This window comes from Lithobates pipiens, unplaced genomic scaffold, assembly GCF_037356315.1.
Source record: "Lithobates pipiens isolate NorthernLeopardFrog02 unplaced genomic scaffold, aLitPip1_a1.2 Scaffold_35, whole genome shotgun sequence".
Taxonomy (NCBI): Eukaryota; Metazoa; Chordata; class Amphibia; order Anura; family Ranidae; genus Lithobates; species Lithobates pipiens.
This window is the reverse complement of record NW_027507811.1, coordinates 4,745,316-4,772,841: the sequence shown is the minus strand read 5'-3', so window position 1 is coordinate 4,772,841 and position 27,526 is coordinate 4,745,316. Positions and strand designations below refer to the sequence as shown.

Sequence of the window (27,526 nt, the reverse complement as noted above, 5' to 3'; positions counted from 1 at the left end):
CGTCCCCTGCATTCTGTGCGTTACACATTCATTCAGTAAAGTTTTTAGAAACCTTTCACCACAAAATTTACTCAGCCAATGAGAGGTAAGGACTCCATTTTTATTTTTCTCCTGCTATCAATGGCCGACACGGTACAACACTTCATCCATGTCTTTGGTGATCTCTGATCTCCTTATCAACTGTTTCTTCCATGATGAAGATCAGCCATGGAGTATATCTGAGGTGTATATCAGGGGGTGCTTCTTCCCCACATGTCCAGCAACATTCATATACAAGACATTTCCCGCACTCACTAATACACCTCCAGGGTTGTGTGGGACCCCTGAAGACAGGACTTCAGTGAGGAACATTTTCCTCACTCAGGACAGGAACGTGGCTTCTCCTCCATGTGAGATCTCTGATGTTTGAAAAGATTGGACTTATGTTTAAAACATTTCCCACACTCAGGACAGGTATGCAGCTTTTCCCCCGTGTGAGATCTCTTATGATAAGAAAGTACGATCTTATCTGAAAAACATTTCCCGCACTCAGTACAGCAATACGGCTTTTCCCCCGTGTGAGATCTCTGATGTTTGGAAAGATGGGACATTTGTAAAAAACATTTCCCGCACTCAGGACAGGAATACGGCTTCTCCCCCGTGTGAGATCTCTGATGTACGGAAAGAGCGGACTTTTTTGAAAAACATTTCCCACACTCAGGACAGGGATTTGTCCTTTCCCCCGTGTGAGATCTCTGATGATAGGAAAGTTCAGTCTTATCTGAAAAACATTTCCCGCACTCAGTACAGCAATACGGCTTTGCCCCCGTGTGAGATCTCTGATGTCTGGAAAGAATGGACTTCTTTAAAAAACATTTCCCACACTCAGGACAGGGATACGGCTTCTCCCCCGTGTGCAAACTCTGATGATAGGAAAGTTCTGTCTTATCTGAAAAACATTTCCCACACTCAGTACAGCAATACGGCTTTTCCCCCGTGTGCGATCTCTGATGTCTGGAAAGATTGCACTTCTCTGTAAAACATTTCCCGCACTCGGTACAGCAATACGGCTTTTCCCCTGTGTGAGTTGTCCGATGTCTGGAAAGATGGGAATTCTTTGAAAAAAATTTCCCACACTCAGGACAGGGATATGGCTTCAGCTCTATGTGCACTCTCTGATGTCTGGAAAGGGCGGTATTATGTGAAAAACATTTCCCGCACTCAGGACAGGAATACGGCTTTTCCCCTGTATGCAATTTCTGATGATCAGAAAGCTTGCACTTTTGTAAAAAACACTTCCCGCACTCAGAACAGGAAAAGCTCTTATCTGTTGCAAGGACGGAACCGTCCCGCACAGTCTGAGGTTCCTCAGGATAAGAGGAATACGATGGTCCGGCACCGTCCCGCACAGTCTGAGGTTCCTCGGGATAAGAGGAATACGATGGTCCGGCACCGTCCCGCACAGTCTGAGGTTCCTCGGGATAAGAGGAATACGATGGTCCGGCACCGTCCCGCACAGTCTGAGGTTCCTCAGGATAAGAGGAATACGATGGTCCGGCACCGTCCCGCACAGTCTGAGGTTCCTCAGGATAAGAGGAATACGATGGTCCGGCACCGTCCCGCACAGTCTGAGGTTCCTCAGGATAAGAGGAATACGATGGTCCGGCACTGTCCCGCACAGTCTGAGGTTCCTCAGGATAAGAGGAATACGATGGTCCGGCACCGTCCCGCACAGTCTGAGGTTCCTCAGGATAAGAGGAATACGATGGTCCGGCACCGTCCCGCACAGTCTGAGGTTCCTCAGGATAAGAGGAATACGATGGTCCGGCACCGTCCCGCACAGTCTGAGGTTCCTCAGGATAAGAGGAATACGATGGTCCGGCACCGTCCCGCACAGTCTGAGGTTCCTCGGGATAAGAGGAATACGATGGTCCGGCACCGTCCCGCACAGTCTGAGGTTCCTCAGGATAAGAGGAATACGATGGTCCATCTACACTGTGTGGTGCCGGATGGACATTTGAGGTAGTCGGGTTTTCTCCTGGACTATACTGTGTGATGTCCTCATCTTCTACTTTACAGTCTGGAGACAAAGTGAGACAATCCTCTGAGGTTTTCCTCATCTCCCGTCCATCTACTAAAATAGAAATACAAAGATTATTACTAGACAGGAGCTGATTGGTTCCCCTAAACCAGGACTCCGCCCACAACAGGCAGCTTTGTCTCTGAGGATCTTACAATTCCCCCCTCAAGGTAACTAGTAAATGGGTCCTCTGATCTCCTACCAGATCATTTCTTTATTCATGGACCTTAGTCAGAGAGTGAGGAAACAACGAGAACTGTCTTCTATAGGAGTGACAGTGATGAGGGGATTATAGGACGAGTGTCCCCTCCCCCTCTATCACTCATTGCCATCTTCCCAACACAAGAAGTCCTGCACTTCCTTATTTACTCCATGATTTAGTCATGAATAACAGCGGGGCTGAGCCCCACCAGAGGTCAGAGAGTGAGGATGGGGGGAGAACAACAGCTCAGGAAAGTGACCAGGGGATTACAGGCTGATATCACCCAGCCCCCGCCCTACTCTGGACCAATCAGTGAGCAGTATGGGTGGAGGAATGGATTTAGTGTTAATGACCCACCTGTGCTGATCTCTGTAGGAGTGTCCTCCTCTATAAATGTCCCCGTTATTCCATCCTCCTCCATAGACTGCTGATCATCCCTCACATACCTCTCTTCTTCTTCTGATTTCACCTCAAATTCTATATCCATTGGATCTCCACTCTAAACCAAGAAAATGAGAGAGAAAATATCATCTGTAAGATAGAAGATTTATTATTGTGACATCATATAAGAAATCCACACATCATCTCCATGAGTCTGTGTTTTTTAAGCTCCGATCCACCAACCTTGTAACAGTGGGGGATGGTGTGACCTTCCTGTGTGGAATCCCGGGAATACAGAGGACGGGGACATCTCTCTGGTGGGTTCCAATTACTGGATCCATCTGTAGGAAACACACACACTGACTGAATACATTGTTTCTATGTGTTTATCAGATGATGGGGGATCTAGGTGGAGCCTCCGTACTGCTCTCTCCTTTACAATAAAGTCTCCTCTTACCCGGTGATGTGAGGGGCGGCTGATTGGCCATCATGACGTCCTTCCCGGCTCCGCTCACCTCTCCTGTCAGCAGCTCGATGATCTCTCTGGTGACTTCTAGAATCTTCTTTGTATTTCTCTATTCTATCAGGGAGGGAGGTGGAGGCAATGTGATGGTCATGTGATCTCCAGACTTCACAGGAGGAAAACTCTAGATCTGAAAACAAATAGTAAAATCAAATGACATTCCCAGAATCCTCCTCACCTCACTGGGTATTATGTCATAGGATTCTCTGATTCTGATTGGCGGGACATTGGGAGGAGGAGCTGTGGGAGGTGCTGTGTGAGGTTTCTGTACACAAAATATTTTCTCCCGGGTGCGTCCCTCCTCTCCTAAACTGAAAGATGAACGTTGTCTTTGGGTTTTGTCAGGACACATCATATTCCTGTGATCTCCGTGTTCTCCGGAGACTTTACTGATCACATTTTAGGATAAATAGCTGAGACTTCATTATGGGAATAAAAAATTACCGGACATTTACTCTAAATTACATTTTTCCCCCCTTTCTTTCCGATTTGAATCTTATGAAATAAAGACATATATATTCCGATCCTCCCTAAATAAACCTCCCATCCCCCACCACTAATAAATGTACTATAATCCATTTGTCAGGAGTGTGTTGCGCTCCTGTTCCTCATTCCAGCATCCTGGTTTTGGCGGGGGTGCATTCTCTCTCTCTGTCTGTCCACCTGCACGGTGATTGATGTGATCAGTCTCTGGGTGGAGACCAAAACTGATTTAAGCCAGCCAAGCCTGCAGTCTCATGCTTGTGATATTGCATTTGTAACAAGTCTTCCATGCTCTCTGTTTATTTGCCCTGCTCTTTTGTTTGGATTCCCTCGATGATGACCTTGGTTCGGATATCGACTACTCTCTGACCCCTGCCTGTCTTTTCACTATGGATTTGATCCTGACTATTCTGAACCTTGCCTGCCTTGTACCTGGAGAGTCGTTGAACTACACTGCCTGTCTGCCAACCGCAAGTACCTGGTTGCTGTACTCAGTTTGCACCTGCCCAATGTGGTAGCCTGCATCTATAGCATTGTGCTATAGCATTGTATTGTATAAGTCCTTAGGGCAACTATGAACCCGTAGGCCTGCTTGCCTTATGTTAAAGGGGGCTTCTAAAGGTGCAGAACACAGAAGCCAGCTATAGTGTCTGATCACCTGTTTTAGGCCGCGTACACACGCGGGGACTGTTCGCCCAACTTTGTCCGCTGAACAGTGTTTCGGCGGACAGTCCGTCCGTGTGTGGGCTTTCAGCGGACAGTTTCAGCGAACAGTTTGCTGAACAAGGTTTTTCGGAATTTCCGAAAAACTGTCCGCTGAAACTTGGTTTCAGCGAACAGTCCCCTCGTGTGTAGGCTTGTTCGTCAAACTAAGTTCCGCGCATGCTCAGAAAGGATTTACACGCCGAAAGTTGTAATGCAATGTATAGGACGTCGTATTTTGCGTCCCGTCGTACGTGCCGTTCACGTCATCGCGCACGGTTTCAGCAAACTGTTCGTACGTCGTGTGTGGCCATGTCCGTCCATGCTAATTTTGAGCGGACTGTTTGCCGAAACTGTTTGACGGACAAAGTTGGGCGAACAGTCCCCGCGTGTGTACGCGGCCTTAGGGGTAAGCGTGACATTGTTAGTATAGATGTAGAAATTCTACAATAGACGGATGAGGTGAGAAGGTCATTGGTGGAAAAGGTGACACATCTCAAAAATGAAGAAAATATTTCAGCCATGTAAGTGGGGGGGATGTTCTGACCCTAAAGGGGTTCATCTACATTTCCACACTATATATGGCTGGGGGTCACATGTCTTTCTATAAGTGGGATCTTAATTTAAGTGGGTGCACTTTGGCTCTGCCCTTCTGCGATTCACAAAGCGAAAATATAGAGCAAACTACTTTGAAAATGTGTATTGTATAGTCGGTGAGCTAGAAGACGTGAAGTCTGTCCTAAAGGTCATGCCTCTGAGTCACCTAGGCTGTCTAAAGAATTCGATAATTAGCTCATGTTAATTAGGTTTCTGGTGAGAGGCTGTATTTTCATCCTGCTTTATATATTTGTGTGAGATCTCAAAATAAAGATTCATTCCTGTTTGAACCTCAAGACAGAGCCTCGTCTCGTACTTGGGGGAGAATTATCCATATGGATTTATGGTTCGGCTGATTGGAGTGTTCGGCAGCTGCCTTTGTGTTCGGAAATTGAATGTCCTAAATGTCTTTAACCCCTTTCATACTTGGAGTGTCGTTACAGTACTTTCTACCAATCCTTCTGACAGTTGTGTCCTCTCTCCTTAATCTCTCTTTCCCTCACCCCTTTTCTCCACCCCACAGCCTGTATATATCACCCTCACTTCTGTCCTCTCTCTATTCCTGCACTCACCGACTCCTGATAATTCTAAACCCACATAGTTACATAGTCAGTTTGAAAATAGACACAAGTCCATCTAGTTCAACCAACCTCCAACCTGCAAAAATAAAATCTCCAGGACGCTGAGGCATGTCCCTTCATATAAATCACACTCCCATATTACCTCCCCCACCCTTCTGCTTCTCCTAACCTCTGGAGATTAAACCCCAAACCCTGGACCTCCATCATTTAACTGTGCCCCAATCTCCCATCACCCCATGCCCTCTGGCAACAGCTGCAATCCACACAATTTAGTTTCTATCCTTCTTCTTCCCAAACCAGCCTCCTCTTCTCTTGCGCCCTTTGGAACACCTCCTCTGTCTGTAACAAACTCACTTCTGTCCATGACCTCTTTATCACTAACTACTTGCTGTTACTGAAACCTGGCTTCATGAATCCGACACTGCTTCTCCCGCTTCCCTCTCCCATGATGGCCTTCTCTGGACCGACTCCCCCAGACCCCGTGGATGGAAGGGAGGTGGAGTGGGAATCCTTCTAGCCCCACATAGCATCTTTCAGGTACTTCACCCACCTCCCTCTCTTCATTTGAGGCACATTGTATTTATCTATTTTCTCCAGTTTCTTTTAGAAGTGCTGTGCTTTTGGCCTCCTGGACCCGTATCAAGTTTCCTTGATGACTTCTGTGCCTTGCTACCCTAGTTTGTCTCTATCTAAAATCCCCACAATCATTCTCTGTGACTTCAACATCCCTGTTAATACTAATACTCCTGCTACTTCTAAACTTCTCAGTCTAATGCCGCGTACACACGACCAGACTTAGGTCCGACAGACTTTCGACGGAGTTCTGACAGAGTTCTGGCAGACTTTCCAAATGAACGGACTTGGCCACACACAATCACACCAAAGTCCGACGGATTCGAATGTGATGACGTACGACCAGACTAGAATAAGGAAGTTCATAGCCAGTAGCCAATAGCTGCCCTCGCATCGGTTTTTGTCCGTCGGACTAGCACACACACGAGCGGATTTCTCGGTAGGAACTGGGTCCGGCGGAGTTCTGGTGGAAAAATTTTAAACATGTTCCATTTCTAAAGTCTGTCAGACTTTTGCAAATCAAAAGTCCGCTGCAGCCCACACACGATCGAATGGTCTGCCGGAATCATTCCGTCAGACTTTTGATGTTGAAAAGTCTGGTCGTGTGCACGCGGCATTACTTTCTCTTTTGAACAGAAGCAATGGATACACAATGGATACACGCTTCTACTAACTGATGGCAACACCCTTGACCTTGTATTCTCCTACCTATGCACTCCATGCACTCCTCTCCAACAATCCTTTTCCTCTCTCAGATCACCACCTTATTAGTTTCACTCTCTCTCAGTTTTCCACCTCCTCTCCCTTACAGCCATCTAACAGTTACTCTTATGCCGCGTACACACGACCGGTCTTTCCGGCAGAAAAGGTCCAACATTCTTCCCGATGGACATTCGACGGACTTCCGAACGAACGGACTTGGCCACACACAAACGGACTATGTCTGCTCCAAAGTTCGTTCGTTTTGAACGTGATGACGTAAGACGGGACAAAAAAAAGGAAGTTCAATAGCCAGTAGCCAATAGCTTCCCTTGCGTCGTATTTGGTCCGTCAGACCAGCAGACAGACGAATGGTTTTCCCAATAGGATTAGAGTCCGTCGGACAGATTTGAAACATGTTCTATCTCTAGGTCCCTCTGATTTTTTTTTTTTAAAACAATCGGATTATCCCACACACGATCGGAAAGTCCGGTCGTGTGTATGTGGCATGAGAAACCATCACCACCTAACCTACCTTAACCCTTCTCTACTCTGCTGCTGACCATCACTATGACATAATCTCAGCCCTGTCCTGCCCCAACTTAACCACTTCTGTCTACAATAGATCGCTTTCCTCCTCCCCGGCCCCTGGCCCCCCTCACAACACACAGATTCAGGCCCCAACTCCTACAACCTTGGCAAACAGATGACACCAGAAGTCTGAAAATCATATCTGTGCTCTCGAGCACTTGTGGTGTAAGACAAAGTCTTAGCCCTTGTACACACGGTCGGACATTCCGACAACCAAATCCGTCAGGTTTTGTCCAACGGATTTTGTCCGAAACTGTTGCATACACACGGTCGGACAAAGTTGTCGGAAAATCCGATCGTTCAGAACCTGATGACGTAATTTCGTTACAATGGGACTACCATCAGGCTAGTAGCCAATAGCTTTGATGTAGGAATTTGATCTGAGCATGCGTGGCACTTTGTCCGATCGGAATTCTCTACACATGATCGGAGAATGTCCGATCGGAGCATTTTGTCTGAAAATTTTACCAACAAGTTGGAAAACTTGGTCCGTCGGATACTCCGATGGAAACAGTCCGATGGAGACCACACACAGTCAGAATATCCGAAAAAATGGTCTGATCAGACACATTCCGTCGGAATCTCCGACCGTGTGTACAAGGGCTTAGGACTTCAACCAATATAAATCTGCCCTCCAAAAATACAATTCCTGTCTCCTCACTCTCAAGCAGACATTTTATCACTCTCATTACCAACTTATCATCCTGCCCCCGTAAACTCTTCTCTACCTTCAACTCTACTTCCTCCTCCACTACCTTCATCCACTGCCCAGGAGATCGCCAATCACTTCAAAAATAAGATTGATACAATTCGTGATGAGATCTACAGATGCCTCCCCTACTGAACACCCCGTATCCACAGGTAGAAACAACACTTTTGTTATTCAACCCTGCTACTATAGACGAGGTTGCCAGGCTATTTTCTAATGCTCACCTAACCACTTGCCCCCTAGACCCAGTTCCCTGGCAAATACTGCGATCACCGTCTGGCTCTATCCTACACTCTCTAACTCACATTGTATCTTCCCTAACTCTCCAAAACATGCACTAGTCAACCCCATACTTAAAAAACCTTCCCTGGACCCAACCAAGCTTAACAACCTTCAACCCATCTCCTTGCTCCCCTTTTCACCCAAAACTTCCCGAACGTCTGGTCTACAACCAACTGAGCGACCATCTCACTGAAAATAACCTCCTTGATTCCCCTCAATCTGAATTTCACCCTCAACACTCTACAGAAACTGTTCACCTTAAACTCACGAATCATCTGCTATCAGCTACTAAATCCAATGGACACTTTTCTGTAATCCTACTCCTGGACCTCTCTGCTGCCTGTGACACAACGTACCACCCCCTCCTCCCCCAAAAAACTCCTCTCCTTTGGTCTCTGTGACCGTGGTCTTCGCTGGTTTTCATCCTACTTATCCCATTGCACCTTCAGCGTCACAACTTTACTTCCTCCTCTTCTCCTCCTCCTTTCTCCTTCGGGGTCCTCCAAGGTTCTGTTCTTGGACCTCTCCTATTCTCGATCTCCACCTCCTCCCTGGGTCAGCTGATAGCCTCCTATGACTTTCAATACCTTTTCTACGCTGACGACACCCAAATCTATGTCTCTACCCCTCAGATCACTCCATGAGTCTCCGCATGCATCACTAACTTACTAACAGACATATCAGCCTGGATGTCTCACCACTTCCTCAAACTCAATCTATCCAAAACCGAGCTCATAATATTTCCTCCCCCACGTGCCCCTTCCCCCGATTCCGCTGTCAATGTTGATGGCACAACCCTCAACCCATCTCCACAAGCCAGGGTCCTTCGGTGTAATCCTGGACTCTGAACTTTCCCCTTTCAGCCCCACATCCAATCGCTGTCCAAAGCTTTCCACCTCAACCTCCATAACATCTCCAAATTACGCCCCTTCCTAACCAATGACCTCATAAAGCTACCGATTCACTCCCTGGTTATCTCTTGCCTTGACTACTGCAAGTTCCTCCTCACTGGATTGCCATTATATAGACCCCCTTACCCCTTCAGTCCATCATGAATGCTGTTGCCAGACTCATTCACCTTACCAACCGTTCATTGTCCTCCACTGGTTTCTGCTCCCCCAACAAATTAAATTCAAAATACTAACAACAACTTATAAAGTCATCCAGAACTCGCCCCCCCCCAGCTATATCACTAACCTCATCTCACAATACCAACCAAATCATTCTCCTCGATCCTCCCGAAAACCTCCTGTTCTCTATCTCCCTCATCATTTCCTCCTTTGCTCATCTTCAGGACTTCTACCGAGCCTCTCCCATCCTTTGGAACTCCCTATCCCAGTTTGTCTGACTATCTCCTACTCTGTCCACTTTAAGATGATCCCTGAAAACCCTTTTTCCTATGAGAAGCCTATCCTGCCCCACCACCTAACAACTGGACTTTTATTTTCACCATCAGCCCACCCCCCACAATTTTTGCCTTTTGTATCCTTTGACCCTCCCTCCTAGATTGTAAGCTCTAAGGATCAGGGCCCTCTGATTCCTCCTGTATTATATTGTATTGTACCTGTACTGTCTGCCCTCATGTTGCGAGAACTGTTGGCACGATACAAAATCCTGTATAATAATAAATGTGTGTATCATCATCTGCCGGAGATAAAAGACGTCACAGTGACTATGGAGGAAGAGGACAGAACATGACGGGAGGTTAGAAAATAAGATCTTATTACCTTCTCTACTGCCGCTTCCAGCAACGTCACCTCTACCTCATATCACAAGGAGCTTCCTGTCTGTAGCTGACATCACTTCCTGTCTTCCATAGACACTTCCTGTCTTCCATAGACACTTCCTGTCTGGGTAGAAGTGAGATCACCATCTTGTGGAGCTCAGAGGAACTGCAGTCCTTAGAAACCTCTCGTAGGGTGAACATGGCCTTGTGCGGTGTGTGTATGTACTGTATATCCTTATAGATGTGTAGTGCTCCCCCCGCAGAGAGCGGTGGTATTAACTGGTTCTTTCCCAAACAGTACGGAGGCCCCTCCACTCACCCCAGTAACAGTCCATTCACTCCGACTCCAATAAACAGTCTAGGAGTCTTTTTGTATTGTATTGCTTGTAGAATCTGTAAATGAGAGGGATTGGGGCAGAGGCATAAATAGAGGGTCAAAATTGCAACCTAGCCCCATGCTTCAGGGGGCCCGTGCGGCTCCCTTGTCATATTTGTGTACACTTGGATAGGAGGGGGGGGGGCATACACAGGAACCGATCACCTCCATCTCCCTCCTGCAGCCCCCACTGAAAGCCGGCTTCCCTTTCATTCCCTCCTACTGCCATTCAGCGGGGGCTGCAGGAGGGAGATGGAGGCGATCGGTTCCTCTAAATGCCACTGGCCCTCCTATCCAGCCTGGTGCTGGGTGCATATTGCAGTCGTGATCCACGATGTGACAAAAGACAAGCAGTCATCAATCTGCCTTCCAGACCCCTCCCCCCCGCCAAATTCCGGCTCCCGTTTCTTGCCCGCAGGCTGCTCCTGGTAAGGTAAGAGAATTGTTTCCTGCCCCGAGGACGCTCCCGCCTGGCAGCCTACAAATGCCGCAGTGTATTCCTGAGTCTGGAGGAACAGACAGTGCCCTACACCTGAGCGAGTATAGTGTGGGACTTCGTGTCCTCCAGTCACCACTGTCCCCTCCTGTAGACTTTCTTTCTTTTATTTTCACACTCCTGTCCCCTGCATTCTGTACATTACACACTCCTGTCCCCTGCATTCTGTACATTACACACTCCTGTCCCCTGCATTCTGTACATTACACACTCCCGTCCCCTGCATTCTGTACATTACACACTCCCGTCCCCTGCATTCTGTACATTACACACTCCCGTCCCCTGCATTCTGTACATTACACACTCCCGTCCCCTGCATTCTGTACATTACACACTCCTATCCCCTACATTCTGTACATTACACACTCCTGTCCTCTGCATTCTGTACATTACACACTCCTGTCCTCTGCATTATCTACATTACACACTCCTGTCCCCTGCATTCTGTGCATTACACACTCCTGTCCCCTGCATTCTGTACATTACACACACCCGTCCCCTATATTATGTACTTTACACACTCCTGTCCTCTGCATTCTGTACATTACACACTCCTGTCCTCTGCATTCTGTACATTACACACTCCTGTCCTCTGCATTCTGTACATTACACACTCCTGTCCCCTGCATTCTGTGCATTACACACTCCTGTCCCCTGCATTCTGTACTTTACATACTCCTGTCCCCTGCATTCTGTACATTACACACACCCGTCCCCTATATTATGTACTTTACACACTCCTGTCCTCTGCATTCTGTAAATTACACACTCCTGTCCCATGCATTCTGTACATTACACACTCCTGTTCCCTGCATTCTGTACATTACACACTCCTGTTCCCTGCATTCTGTACATTACACACTCCTGTCCTCTGCATTCCTCTGCATTCTGTACATTACACACTCCTGTCCCCTACATTCTGTACATTACACACTCCTGTCTCCTGCATTCTGTACATTACACACTCCTGTCTCCTGCATTCTGTACATTACACACTCCTGTCCTCTGCATTATCTACATTACACACTCCTGTCCTCTGCATTATCTACATTACACACTCCTGTCCTCTGCATTATCTACATTACACACTCCTGTCCTCTGCATTCTGTACATTACACACTCCTGTCTCCTGCATTCTGTACATTACACACTCCTGTCCTCTGCATTATCTACATTACACACTCCTGTCCCCTGCATTCTGTACATTACACACTCCTGTCCCCTGCATTCTGTACATTACACACTCCTGTCCCCTGCATTCTGTACATTACACACTCCTATCCCCTGCATTCTGTACATTACACACTCCTGTCCTCTGCATTCTGTACATTAAACACTCCTGTCCCCTGCATTCTGTACATTACACTCCTGTCCCCTGCATTCTGTACATTACACACTCCTGTCCTCTGCATTCTGTACATTACACACTCCTGTCCCCTGCATTCTGTACATTACACACTCCTGTCCCCTGCATTCTGTACATTACACACTCCTGTCCTCTGCATTCTGTACATTACACACTCCTGTCCTCTGCATTCTGTACATTACACACTCCTGTCCTCTGCATTCTGTACATTACACACTCCTGTCCTCTGCATTCTGTACATTACACACTCCTGTCCTCTGCATTCTGTACATTACACACTCCTGTCCCCTGCATTCTGTACATTACACACTCCTGTCCTCTGCATTCTGTACATTACACACTCCTGTCCCCTGCATTCTGTGCATTACACACTCCTGTCCCCTGCATTCTGTGCATTACACACTCCTGTCCCCTGCATTCTGTACATTACACACTCCTGTCCTCTGCATTCTGTACATTACACACTCCTGTCCCCTGCATTCTGTACATTGCACACTCCTGTCCCCTGCATTCTGTACATTACACACTCCTGTCCTCTGCATTCTGTACATTACACACTCCCTTCCTCTGCATTCTGTACATTACACACTCCTGTCCCCTGCATTCTGTACATTACACACTCCTGTCCCCTATATTATGTACTTTACACACTCCTGTCCCCTACATTCTGTACATTACACACTCCTGTCCCCTGCATTCTGAACATTACACACTCCTGTCCCCTGCATTCTGAACATTACACACTCCTGTCCCCTGCATTCTGTACACAGCAGAACATTAATATTCACAATCGTTTTGCCCAGGATCCAGTCTGCCTCATTAATCTGTGACCGACTCACAGACAGGATCCTTGGCAAAATTACCAATGGTGTGACACAAGAATTCGCCCAGCTGTGCCAAATTCTGTCCGTAATTTCATTAACACAGCAATTTCCTATGACCGTCAGATCCATCTTGGGGCAATAATGAGGTATTAATACTGAGGTGCCACATTATTGCCACTAGATGGAGCCAACGATCATAGGAAATCACTGAAATAAAATATGACCAATACTGGTCACGGCTGGAGGAATGCACGCCACATTCATTCAACAAAGTTTTTTTAGAAAAACAGACCTGTAAGTGTTTGTGAACTCTTCTCAAACAAAATGTACTCAGCCAATGAGAGGTAATGACTCAATTTTTATTTTAAAAGGCCTAGAGGACCACCTTTTAAGTGGTGGGGTTCACGCGTTTCGTCCTGGAAGACGGCTTGAGAAAACAGACCTCTTGCAAGAGTTTACACCACAAAATGTACTCAGCCAATGAGAGGTAATGACTCCATTTTTATTTTTCTCCTGCTATCAATGGCCGACAGGGTACAACACTTCATCCATGTCTTTGGTGATCTCTGATCTCCTTATCAACTGTTTCTTCCATGATGAAGATCAGCCATGGAGTATATCTGAGGTGTATATCAGGGGGTGCTTCTTCCCCACATGTCCAGCAACATTCACATACAAGACATTTCCCGCACTCACTAATACACCTTGAGTGCGACCCCCTGATGTACAGGAAGACAGGACTTCAGTGAGGAACATTTCCCTCACTCAGGACAGGAATATGGCTCCTCCCCCGTGTGAGATCTCTGATAGTTCAAAAATCTGATTTCATTTGAAAAAGATTTTTCGCACTCAAAACAGGAAAACAGCTTCTGCTTCGTATGAGTTTTCCAGTGTTTATTTAAACTGTACTTATCTGAGAGACATTTCCCGCACACGGGACAACAATATGGCCTCCCCCCCGTGTGAGACCTCTGATGAATCACAAGTTGTTAAATTTGTACAAAACATTTCCCCGCGCTCAGTGCAGACTTTTCTTCCGTGTGCAATCTCTGATGTCTGTAAAGGTTGCTCGTTCGTGAAAAACATTTCCCGCACACAGGACAGGAAAATGGCTTCTCCCCCGTGTGAGACCGCTGATGTGTGACAAATTCAGACTTTTGTACAAAACATTTACCGCACTCAGAACAGGAATACGGCTTCTCTCCCATGTGAAATTTGATGTGTTTATAAACATTGCACTTATCTGAAAAACGCTTCCCGCATTCAGGACAACAATACGGCTTTTCGCCTGTGTGAGACCTCCGATGTGTGATAAGTTTTGAATTCTTTACAAAGCATTTACCGCACTCAATACAGGAATACGGCTTTTCTCCCGTATGCAGTCTCTTATGTGTGTGAAGATTGGACTTCCTTGAAAAACATTTCCCGCACTCAGGACAGGAAAACGGCTTCTCCCCCGTGTGAGATCTCTGATGTGCGACAAGTTCTCTTTTGTGCCCAAAACATTTCCCGCACTCAGTACAGGAATACGGCTTCTCACCTGTGTGTGATATCTGATGTCTGCTAAGATGGGACTTACGTGAAAAACATTTCCCGCACTCAGGGCAGGAATATGGCTTCTCACCTGTGTGCAATCTTATATGGATGTTAAGATGGGACTTATCTGAAAAACATTTCCCGCACTCAGAACAGGAAAAAGGCTTTTCCCCCATGTGTATTCTCTGGTGTCTATCCAATTTGGACTTATCTGAAAAACATTTCCGACACTCGGGGCAGGAATACAGCTTCTCTCCTGTGTGTAATCTTATATGTGTGTTAAGATGGGACTTCTGTGAAAAACATTTCCCGCACTCAGGACAGGAATACGGCTTCTCCCCCATGTGCATTCTCTGGTGCCTAGAAAATTTGGACTTATCTGAAAAACATTTCCCGCACTCAGGGCAGGAATATGGCTTCTCTCCTGTGTGAGTTATTTTATGCAAATTAAGTTTGGATTTCAAACGGAAACACTTCCCGCACTCAGGACAGTAAAACCTCTTATCTGTTGGAAGGACGGCACCGTCCCGCACAGTCTGAGGTTCCTCAGGATAAGAGGAATACGATGGTCCGGCACCATCCCGCACAGTCTGAGGTTCCTCAGGATAAGAGGAATACGATGGTCCGGCACCGTCCCGCACAGTCTGAGGTTCCTCGGGATAAGAGGAATACGATGGTCCGGCACCGTCCCGCACAGTCTGAGGTTCCTCAGGATAAGAGGAATACGATGGTCCGGCACCGTCCCACACAGTCTGAGGTTCCTCGGGATAAGAGGAATACGATGGTCCGGCACCGTCCCGCACAGTCTGAGGTTCCTCGGGATAAGAGGAATACGATGGTCCGGCACCGTCCCGCACAGTCTGAGGTTCCTCAGGATAAGAGGAATACGATGGTCCGGCACCGTCCCGCACAGTCTGAGGTTCCTCGGGATAAGAGGAATACGATGGTCCGGCACCGTCCCGCACAGTCTGAGGTTCCTCGGGATAAGAGGAATACGATGGTCCGGCACCGTCCCGCACAGTCTGAGGTTCCTCGGGATAAGAGGAATACGATGGTCCGGCACCGTCCCGCACAGTCTGAGGTTCCTCGGGATAAGAGGAATACGATGGTCCGGCACCGTCCCGCACAGTCTGAGGTTCCCCAGGATAAGAGGAATACGATGGTCCGGCACCGTCCCGCACAGTCTGAGGTTCCTCAGGATAAGAGGAATACGATGGTCCATCTACACTGTGTGGTGCCGGATGGACATTTGAGGTAGTCGGGTTTTCTCCTGGACTATACTGTGTGATGTCCTCATCTTCTACTTTACAGTCTGGAGACAAAGTGAGACAATCCTCTGAGGTTTTCCTCATCTCCCGTCCATCTACTAAAATAGAAATACAAAGATTATTACTAGACATGAGCTGATTGGTTCCCCTAAACCAGGACTCCGCCCACATCAGCCAGCCTTGCCTCTGAGGATCTTACAATTCCCCCCTCAAGGTAACTAGTAAATGGGTCCTCTGATCTCCTACCAGGCTCAGGACTATGTAATGTACAACATAGCATATATAGTGCAGGGGTCAGGAGTATGTAATGTGCAATATATAATTACTGTATACAGTGTAAGGGTCAGGACTCATAATATTGGTGTTCAGTAATCAGTGGAAGATGAAATGTTTACATGAGACAAGTTGCAGAGGTCCCACACCGCTCCTCCCATCTCCTGAGACTGCACTCAGTGACTTGGGTCTGAGACTATACAGACATATCCCTCCACCCGGCACAGCCAGCAAATAACAGAGCAAGTAACCCCGGGGGGATTGTCTTGCTAGACCTGAGCATGGGGCAGAAGACCCAAGGTACATACCCCAGGTGTCTGGGGCTAGTAACACCTATGGTGAAAACCAACATTGTGCTGCCAGCTGATCCCCAGAATCTCCATAAATCCAGTCTAGATCCATAATTTGTGTCGGCAGCACAGAGAAGGAAGATTATCGGAGAGAAATCCAGGAATACAGGACGGGGAACACAGCTCAGGAAAGTGACCAGGGGATTACAGGCTGATATCACCCCGCCCCCGCCCTACTCTGGACCAATCAGTGAGCAGTAGGGGTGCAACTGATCGTCACCGATCCGTGATCCTAACGGGTCACCCCGCTCGGATCGGCACATGCCGTGATCCGCGGAGCGCTCCACCGTCTCGGCCTTAGGAAAGGCAGCGGCTTCGGCCTAGCTCTGAAGCGGCAGCCATCTTTCTACACCCAGGCCGTTTACACTGTGATCGCTGCGACGGAGCGATCACGTGTAAACAAACCGGCGTCATGTTATGACGCCGGTTCCTCTCTCCCCTCTCTGTACTAATCTGTACAGTGGAGGGGAGAGATCGGATGGAAGCAGCCATACCTCCATACCCTGCAGTACCCAGCAAATACTCTAGCAATACACTGCAATACCCTGCCTGCCAATACTCAGCAATACCCTGCCTGCCAATACTCAGCAATACCCTGCCTGCCAATACTCTGCAATAACCTGCCTGCCAATACTCTGCAATACCCTGCCTGCCAATACTCTGCAATACCCTGCCTGCCAATACTCTGCAATACCCTGCCAATACTCTGCAATAACCTGCCTGCCAATACTCTGCAATACCCTGCCTGCCAATACTCTGCAATACCCTGCCTGCCAATACTCTGCACTACCCTGCCTGCCAATACTCTGCAATACCCTGCCTGCCAATACTCTGCAATACCCTGCCTGCCAATACTCTGCAATACCCTGCCTGCCAATACTCTGCTATACCCTGCCAATACTCAGCAATACCCTGCCTGCCAATACTCTGCAATACCCTGCCAATACTCAGCAATACCCTGCCTGCCAATACTCTGCAATACCCTGCCTGCCAATACTCTGCAATACCCTGCCTGCCAATACTCTGCTATACCCTGCCAATACTCAGCAATACCCTGCCTGCCAATACTCTGCAATACCCTGCCAATACTCAGCAATACCCTGCCTGCCAATACTCAGCAATACCCTGCCTGCCAATACTCTGCACTACCCAGCCGTACCCAGCCATACTCAGCCAATATTACAGTGGGGGAGATGATGTGGATATTACAGTGGGGACTATATGGTGGTGGAATTTTCACAGGTTTTTGCAAATTAAATTATTATTTGCTGATCCGAAAAATGATCCGATCCGTGACTCTGATCCGAGGAACGATCCGATCCCTGACTCTGATCCGAGGAACGATCCGATCCCTGACTCTGATCCGAGGAACGATCCGATCCCTGACTCTGATCCGAGGAACGATCCGATCCCTGACTCTGATCCGAGGAACGATCCGATCCCTGACTCTGATCCGAAGAACGATCCGTGAGTTTTTTGATCTGTTGCACCCCTAGTGAGCAGTATGGGTGGAGGAATGTATTTAGTGTTAAAGCAAAGCTCCACCCAAAAGGGAATCTCTGCTTGCTCGCACCCTCTCCCCTTCCACTGACACATTTGGCACTTTTTTGGGGGGGTTAAAAATCCTCCAATCCTCCTCACCCCCAGCTGTCTTCTGGGACACACACACAGGTCCCAGAAGGCAGCAGGACCATTCAGAAAGCGCAGTGTGACACATACACAGTAGAAAACTTGCAATGCCAATGTCTGCACCGGAGAGCCAATAGACAAATAGGTTCCGGGTGCCGACATAGCATGATCCCTGGACAGGTAAGTGTCCTTATAGTAAAAAAAAAAATTCCAGACTGGAGCTCCTCTTAATGACCCACCTGTGCTGATCTCTGTAGGAGTGTCCTCCTCTATAAATGTCCCCGTTATTCCATCCTCCTCCATAGACTGCTGATCATCCCTCACATACCTCTCTTCTTCTTCTGATTTCACCTCAAATTCTATATCCATTGGATCTCCACTCTAAACCAAGAAAATGAGAGAGAAAATATCATCTGTAAGATAGAAGATTTATTATTGTGACATCACATAGAAAGAATACACATCCTCTACACAAGTCCATGTTCTAGATCAGGGTTTCTCAACCAGGGTTCCATGGAACCGTAGGGTTCCTCCAGAGGTTGTAGGGGTTCCTTGAAAAATGAGAATTTCTGCCTCTCAGATAAGTTCCCACTGACACCATTGATCTTTTTAGCTATCTGTAAGGGGGGTAATTCTTCCCAATGACCACAAGTGTAAGGGGCATTCTTACCACTGACCATCACACTAATGTATCATGAGTTATAGACTTAGTCATTTTTAGCAGGGGGTTCCCTGAGACTGGAAAGTTATTTCAAGGGTTATTCTGTGCTGAAAAGGTTGAGAAAGGCTGTTCTAGATCTAGTTCTAGATTCTCCATCCCACCAACCTTACAACAGTGGGGGATGGTGTGATCTTCCTGTGTGGATTCCCGGGAATACAGAGGACGGGGACATCTCTCTGGTGGGTTCCTGGTATTTGGTGGCTCCATCATATCCTTGTGTCCTTCTGAAAACTCCTCCATCACTCCATACTCCTCATCCTCCTCTTTATACTCTTCTTTAACATCAATATTATCATCCCCGAGGTTTCCGCTCTGAATATATAATAAAACATTCATTGTAACAATCATGCTGTGTACAAATCAGAACTACCAATAATTGTTCCTCATCTACCTGATAATGGTGGGGGATGGTGTGACCTTCCTGTGTGGAATCCCGGGAATACAGAGGACGGGGACATCTCTCTGGTGGGTTCCTGTATCTGGATGACTCCTCCATGGTGTCCTGGTACAGATCTTTGTGTTCTTCCTCCATCCCCCCATCCTCATCATCCTCCTCTTTTATCTCTTCTTTAACCTCAACTTTAGGATCTCTCAGGTTTCCACTCTGAATATATAATAAAAATGACATCAATGGTAACAATGCAGATAATGTACAGATCCTAATGATACTATCAGTGATTGTTCCTCATCTACCTGATGATGGTGGGGGATGGTGTGATCTTCCTGTGTGGAATCCCGGGAATACAGAGGACGGGGACATCTCTCTGGTGGGTTCCCATTACTGGATCCATCTGTAGGAAACACACACACTGACTGAATACATTGTTTCTATGTGTTTATCAGATGATGGGGGATCTAGGTGGAGCCTCCGTACTGCTCTCTCCTTTACAATAAAGTCTCCTCTTACCCGGTGATGTGAGGGGCGGCTGATTGTCCATCATGACGTCCTTCCCGGCTCCGCTCACCTCTCCTGTCAGCAGCTCGATGATCTCTCTGGTGACTTCTAGAATCTTCTTTGTATTTCTCTATTCTATCAGGGAGGGAGGTGGAGGCAATGTGATGGTCATGTGATCTCCAGACTTCACAGGAGGAAAACTCTAGATCTGAACACAAATAGTAAAATCAAATGACATTCCCAGAATCCTCCTCACCTCACTGGTCAGGTCTCCATTTTTCCGTAAGTGTGAGGTCAGTGTGATGTCATAGGATTCTCTGAATCTGATTGGAGGGACATTGGAAGGAGGAGCTGTGCGGAGCACTCTCTGAGGTTTCTGTACAGAGAATAATTTCTCCCGGGTGCGTCCCTCCTCTCCTAAACTGAAAGATGAACGTTATCTTTCCGCCATAAATACCCCCCCTCCCCCCCACTACTAATAGAAGTAGTATAATCCGTTTACCAGGAGTGTGTTGCGCTCCTCATTCCAGCATCCTGGTTTTGGCTGTCATGCATTCTTTCTGTCTGTCGGTCCACCTGCACGGTGATTGATGTGGTCAGTCTCGGGTTGGAGACCAAACCTGATTTAAAGCCAGCCAAGCCTGCAGTCTCATGCTTGTGATATTGTATTTGTAACACCTGCTCTGAGCTCATATAAATCACACTCCCATATTACTTCCCTCACCCTTCTACCTCTCCTAACCTCTGGATATTAAACCCCAAACCCTAGGCCTCCATCGTTTAACTGTGCCCAAATCTCCCATCACCCCATGCCCTCTGGCAGCAGCTGCAACCCACACAATTTCAGTTCTATTCCTCTTCTTCCCAAAACCAGCCTCCTCTTCTCTTGTGTCCTTTGAAATGTCTGCTCTGTCTGTAAAAAAAAGTCACTTCTGTCCATGACCTCTTTAACACTAACTACTTGCTGTTACTGAAACCTGACTTCATGAATCCGACACTGCTTCTCCTGCTTCCCTCTCCCATGATGACCTTCTCTGGACTCACTCCCCCAGACCCAGTGGACAGAAGGGAGGTGGAGTGGGAATCCTTCTAGCCCCACATAGCATCTTTCAGGTACTTCACCCACCTCCCTCTCTATCATTCTCCTCATTTGATTTTAGAAATAGATACATTCTTCTACTCACTCTGCTGGCATCACCCTCCTATCCATGCAACCTCTCCAACAATCCTCTCCCACTCTCTGATCACTACCTTATTCATTTCACTCTCTCCCAGTCTTCCACCTCCTCTCCCTCCAACCGCCTAACAGATACTTGTAGAAACCTTCACCATCTCAACCCTTCTCTTTTCAATTCTGCTACTGACCACCTCTATGACAAAATCTCACTCCCGAAACTGCCCCAACTTAGCCACTTCTGTCCACAATAGATCCCTGTCCTCCGCCCTGCACACACCGGCCCCCCTCACTACACACAGAATCGAGACCCGACACCTACAACCTTGGTAAACAGATGACACCAGGAGTCTCAAAAAACATAGCTGTGCTCTCGAGCACCTGTGGCGTAGGATTAAGTCTGATGCCGTGTACACACGACCGTACTTTACGGCAGAAAAGGTCAGACGGCCTTCCCAGACGGAGTTATGACGGACTTCCGACCGAAAAGGACTTGCCAACACATGAACGGGCCAAAGTCCTTTCATTTTGAACGTGATGACTCCATTTTTATTTTAAAAGCCCTAGAGGGCTGCCTTTTAGGTGGTGGGGGTTAACGTGTTTCGTCCTGGAAGACGACTTGAGAAAACAGACCTCTTGCAAGAGTAAAATAGACCTCTTAATGCCGCGTACACACGACTGGACTTTCCGGCAGACTAGGTCCGACGGTCTTCCCGATGGACTTTTGGCGGAGTTCCGATGGACTTTACGAATGAACGGACTTGGCTACACACAATCACACCAAAGTCCGACGGATTTCGAACGTGATGACGTACGATGGGACTAGAAAAGGAATTTCAATAGCCAGTAGCCAATAGCTGCCTTAGTGTCATATTTGGTCTATCGAACCAGCATACAGGCGAACGGTTTTCCCGATTGAAATGGATTCCGTCGGACAGATTTGAAACATGTTCTATTTCTAGGTCCATTGGAATTTTTGAAAAAAAAAAAAAGTCAGATGAAGCCCCACACACGATCGGAATATCCATCGGAATGATTCCGTCTGACCTTTTCTGCGGGAAAGTTCGGTCGTGTGTATGCGGCATTACAAAAGACTTCAACCGATAAAAGTCTTCTCACTGCCAAGCAGACCTATTTTATCATTCCCATTAACAACTTATCATCCCGTCCCCATCAACTCTTCTCTACCTTCAACGCTACTTCGTCCTCCACTACCTTCATCCACCAACTCATCCACTGTCCAGGAGATCACCAATCACTTCAAAAATAAGATTGATACAATTCATGATGAGACCTCCGGTGTACAGATACCTCCCCTACTTAATACTCCATGTCCACAGGTACAATCAACACTTCCCTTATTCAACCCAGCTACTATAGATGAGGTTGCTAAACTTGTTTCTAATGCCCACCCAACCACCCGTCCCCTGGACCCAGTTCCTTCACAATTACTGCACTCACCCTCTGGCTCTATCCTACACCCTCTCATATTTTCAATCTCTCCTTCTTTTCTGGCATCTTCCCCAACTTTCTAAAACACGCACCAGTCACCCTCCATACTTAGAAAGCCTTTATTGGACCCCCACCAACCTTAAAAATCTATGCCCCATCTCCTTGCTCCCCTTTTCTTCCAAACCTCCTGAACATCTGGTCTACAACCAACTGACTGACCACCTCCCTGAAAATAACCTTCTTTATCCCCTTCAATCTGGATTTCACCCTTAACACTCCACAAAAACTGCTCTCCTTAAACGCAGAAATCATCTGCTAATGGCTAAATCCAATGGACGCTATTCTGTGCTCCTATTCCGTGACCTCCCTGCTGCCTTTGACACAGTGGACCACCCCCTCCTCCTCAAAAAACTCCTCTACTTTGGTCTCCATGACTGTACTATTCACTGGAACTCATCCTACCTATCCCACCGCACCTTCAACATCATCCTACCTATCCCACCGCACCTTCAACATCATCCTACCTATCCCACCGCACCTTCAACATCATCCTACCTATCCCACCACACCTTCAACATCATCCTACCTATCCCACCGCACCTTCAACATCATCCTACCTATCCCACCGCACCTTCAACATCATCCTACCTATCCCACCGCACCTTCAACATCATCCTACCTATCCCACCGCACCTTCAACATCATCCTACCTATCCCACCGCACCTTCAACATCATCCTACCTATCCCACCGCACCTTCAACATCATCCTACCTATCCCACCGCACCTTCAACATCATCCTACCTATCCCACCGCACCTTCAACATCATCCTACCTATCCCACCGCACCTTCAACATCATCCTACCTATCCCACCACACCTTCAACATCACCCTACCTATCCCACCGCACCTTCAACATCACCCTACCTATCCCACCGCACCTTCAACATCATCCTACCTTTCCCACCGCACCTTCAACATCATCCTACCTATCCCACCGCACATTCAACATCATCCTACCTATCCCACTGCATCTTCAACATCATCCTACCTATCCCACCGCACCTTCAACATCATCCTACCTATCCCACCGCACCTTCAACATTATCCTACCTATCCCACCGCACCTTCAACATTATCCTACCTATCCCACCGCACCTTCAACATCATCCTACCTATCCCACCGCACCTTCAACATCATCCTACCTATCCCACCGCACCTTCAACATCATCCTACCTATCCCACCGCACCTTCAACATCATCCTACCTATCCCTCCGCACCTTCAACATCACCCTACCTATCCCACCGCACCTTCAACATTATCCTACCTATCCCACCGCACCTTCAACATCATCCTACCTATCCCACCGCACCTTCAACATTATCCTACCTATCCCACCGCACCTTCAACATCATCCTACCTATCCCACCGCACCTTCAACATCATCCTACCTATCCCACCGCACCTTCAACATCATCCTACCTATCCCACCACACCTTCAACATTATCCTACCTATCCCACCGCACCTTCAACATCATCCTACCTATCCCTCCGCACCTTCAACATCACCCTACCTATCCCACCACACCTTCAACATCATCCTACCTATCCCACCGCACCTTCAACATCACCCTACCTATCCCACCGCACCTTCAACATCATCCTACCTATCCCACCACACCTTCAACATTATCCTACCTATCCCACCGCACCTTCAGCATCATCCTACCTATCCCACCACACCTTCAACATCATCCTACCTATCCCACCACACCTTCAACATTATCCTACCTATCCCACCGCACCTTCAGCATCACAACTTTACTTCCTCCTCCTTTCTCCTTCGGGGTCCTCCAAGGTTCTGTTCTTGGGCCTCTCCTTTTCTCGATCTACACCTCCTCCATGGGTCAGCTTATAGCCTCCAAGGCTTGCAATACCATTTCTAGGCTGATAAAACCCTAATATATGTCTCTACTCCTCAGCTCACTCCATTAGTCTTCTCATGCAACACTAAGTTACTAACAGACATATCAGTCTGGATGTCACATCACTTCCTCCAAATCAATCTATCCAAAACCGAGCTCATAATATTTCCTCCCCCCACGTGCCCCTTCCTCTGACTTCTCTGTTAAGATCGATGACTCAACTATCACCGTCCCAACATGCCAGGGTGCCAGGGGTAATCCTGGACTCTGAACTCTACTTTCGGCCCCACATCCAATCACTGTCCAAAGCTTGCCGTCTCAACCTGCGCAACATCTTCAAAATATGCCCCTTCCTAACCAATGACACCACAAAACTCCAATTCCACTCCCTGGTCACCTCTCGACTACTGCAACTCCCTCCTCCTTCTCTTACCTTTACATACACTATCCCCCTTCAGTCCATCATGAATGCTGCTGCCAGACTCATCCACCTTACCAACCGTTCATTGTGCTACCCCTCTCTACCAATTCCTAGATTGGCCTCCATTCAGTGTCCTCCACCCCTCTCTATCAATCCCTCCACTGGTCTCCATTCCGCGTCCTCCACCCCTCACTACCAATCCCTCCACTGGCCTCCATTCAGTGTCCTCCACCCCTCTCTACCAATCCCTCCACTGGCCTCCATTTAGTATCCTCCACCCCTCTCAGCCAATCCCTCCACTGGTCTCCATTCAGTGACCTCCACCCCTCTCTACCAATCCCTCCACTGGCCTCCATTCAGTGTCCTCCACCCCTCTCTGCCAATCCCTCCACTGGCCTCCATTCAGTTTCCTTCACCCCTCTCAGCCAACCCCTCCACTGGTCTCCATTCAGTGGCCTCCACCCCTCTCTACCAATATCTCCACTGGCTTCCATTCAGTGTCCTCCACCCCTCTCTGCCAATCCCTCCACTGGCCTCCATTCATTGTCCTCCACCCCTCTCTACCAATCCCTCCACTGGCCTCCATTCAGTGTCCTCCACCCCTCTCTACCAATCCCACCACTGGCTTCCCTTCAGTGTCCTCCACCCCTCTCTACCAATCCCTCCACTGGCTTCCCTTCAGTGTCCTCCACCCCTCTCCGCAAATCCCTCCACTGACCTCCATTCAGTGTCCTCCACCCCTCTCTACCAATCCCTCCACTGGCCTTCATTCAGTGTCCTCCACCCCTCTCTACCAATCCCACCACTGGCTTCCATTCAGTGTCCTCCAACCCTCTCTACCAATCCCTCCACTGGTCTCCATTCAGTGTCCTCCAACCCTCTCTGCTAATGAATGAATGAATGAAATACTTATATAGCGCACAATGCGAACTGAATCGCCTCTAGGCGCTGATCACTAATCACTCTACTGGCTTCCGCTCACCCAACCAATTAAGTTCAAAATACTAACAACAACTTACAAAGTCATCCACAACTCAGCCCTCAGCTACATCACTAATCTAGTCTCACAACACCAACCAAATCAATCTCTTCGTACCTTCCAAAACCTCCCTTTATCCAGCTCTCTAGTCACCTCCTCCCATAGTCATCTCCAGAGCCTCTCCCATCCTCTGGAAATCCCAATTTGTCTATCTCCTACTCTGTCCACTTTAAGACGATCCCTGAAAACCCTTCTCTTCAGAGAAGCTTATCCTGCCTCCACCGAACAGCCGTACTTCTACTTTCTCCATCAGCCCATCCCCCAGTCATTACCATTTGTATCGTTTGACCCTCCTCTTTAGATTGTAAGCTCTAAGGATCAGGGCCCTCTGATTCCTCCTGTATTATATTGTATTGTAACTGTACTGTCTGCCCTCATGTTGTGCAAACTGTTGGCACGATATAAATCCTGTATAATAATAATATATGTGTGTATCATCATCTGCTGGAGATAAAAGACATCACAGTGACTATGGAGGAAGAGGACGGACATGACGGGGGGTTACTGGGTGTAAATAGAAAATAAGATCTTATTACCTCCTCTACTGCCGCTTCCAACAATGTCTCCTCTATACTTCCTCCCAACTCACCTCTCACCCGACACTTCCTATTTATACCTGACATCACTTCCTGTCTTCCATAGAGACTTCCTGTCTAGATAGAATTGAGATCACCACCTTGTGGAGCTCAGAGGAACTGCAGCCCCGAGAAACATCTCGTAGTGGGAACACGGCCTTGTGCTGTGTGTGTATGTACTGTATATCCTTTTTTTTTTTTTTTTTTAACAGAAATGTTTTATTAAAAAGAGTAAATAAGTACAAATTGTAGGTACTAAACAGTGAGGTACATATATAAAGTGTGCTGTATATCCTTATAGATGTGTAGTGCTCCCCCCGCAGGAGAGCCACCGATGATAACTGGTTCTTTCCCATCTTTTCCCAGAGTACGGAGGCCCCCCAGTCACCCAAGCAATCGTCCATTCACTCCGGCTCCAATAAACAGTTTCGGGGATTGTCTATTGGTAATGAATTGCTTGTAGAACTCGGGGGTTTGGGATACTCCAAAACTGCTAGAAACATTAACTCATTGCCTACTGGGCACTTTCACCCCCTTCCTGCCCAGGTCAATTTTACCCCCTTCATAGTTTGTTATATAATTTTGCAAGCAGGTAATTTTTCTCCTTCACTGATGTGCGCCTATGTGGCGGCACTGATGGGCACAGATAAGCAGGACGGATGAGCAGCACTGATGATCACCGATTGGCAGGACTGGTGGGGGGCACTGTTGAGACTGCACTGATAATCAGTGCCCCGTGTATCAGTGCCAATGTCCCTTTAACACAAGCCAGTTTAGCTGTGTCCAATCACAGATGATCACGGATGTAAACACAAGCCGGTTATCGGCATTCCTTTCTTCAGCTGACCGCGTGAGGAGAGCCGATAACCGGCTTGTGTTTACATCCGTGATCATCTGTGATTGGACACAGCTAATCACATGGTAAAGAGAGGCTGATTGGCTCTGTATCCCGATCTGTAATCAGCTGTCTCTGGTGGTATTGCAAACTCGATGTCCACCGGCACCCACCAATTAGGGTTGTCACCTTTGCTTAAAGCCAATCTCGAACACTTCATTCAAGCAACAATTTTTTTTTTTTTTAGTATGCAAGTCCC

The 27,526-nt window shown here is 47.6% G+C and overlaps 3 protein-coding genes across 5 annotated transcripts in view; 1 reads left to right on the top strand and 2 right to left on the bottom strand.

Annotated features, from left to right (window-relative positions):
- LOC143955622 (uncharacterized) overlaps positions 1-27,526 on the top strand; it is a 280,961-nt gene that overhangs the window by 46,886 nt on the left and 206,549 nt on the right. The gene's annotated exons all lie outside the window — the stretch shown is intronic.
- Positions 80-26,471, bottom strand: LOC143955563 (uncharacterized). 3 transcript variants are annotated; one of them, XM_077465635.1, is made up of 9 exons: positions 26,394-26,471; positions 19,855-20,050; positions 19,641-19,738; positions 19,339-19,551; positions 19,053-19,259; positions 18,466-18,607; positions 2,886-2,983; positions 2,619-2,760; positions 80-2,113 (listed from the first exon to the last, which is right to left on the bottom strand). In XM_077465635.1, the coding sequence occupies exons 2-9, from the start codon at positions 19,886-19,888 to the stop codon at positions 357-359; spliced, it is 2,691 nt and encodes an 896-aa protein (XP_077321761.1). In that variant the 5' UTR covers positions 19,889-20,050; positions 26,394-26,471; the 3' UTR covers positions 80-356. The 3 variants fall into 3 exon arrangements, with proteins under 3 accessions (XP_077321761.1, XP_077321762.1, XP_077321763.1); XM_077465636.1 differs by lacking the exon at positions 19,339-19,551; XM_077465637.1 differs by lacking the exons at positions 18,466-18,607; positions 19,053-19,259; positions 19,339-19,551; ... (1 more) ...; positions 19,855-20,050; positions 26,394-26,471 and adding exons at positions 3,100-3,295; positions 10,110-10,462.
- On the bottom strand, positions 13,652-18,441 carry LOC143955661 (uncharacterized). The gene has a single exon (XM_077465763.1). It carries the CDS (start codon positions 16,143-16,145, stop codon positions 14,160-14,162), a length of 1,986 nt encoding a protein of 661 aa, XP_077321889.1. The 5' UTR covers positions 16,146-18,441; the 3' UTR covers positions 13,652-14,159.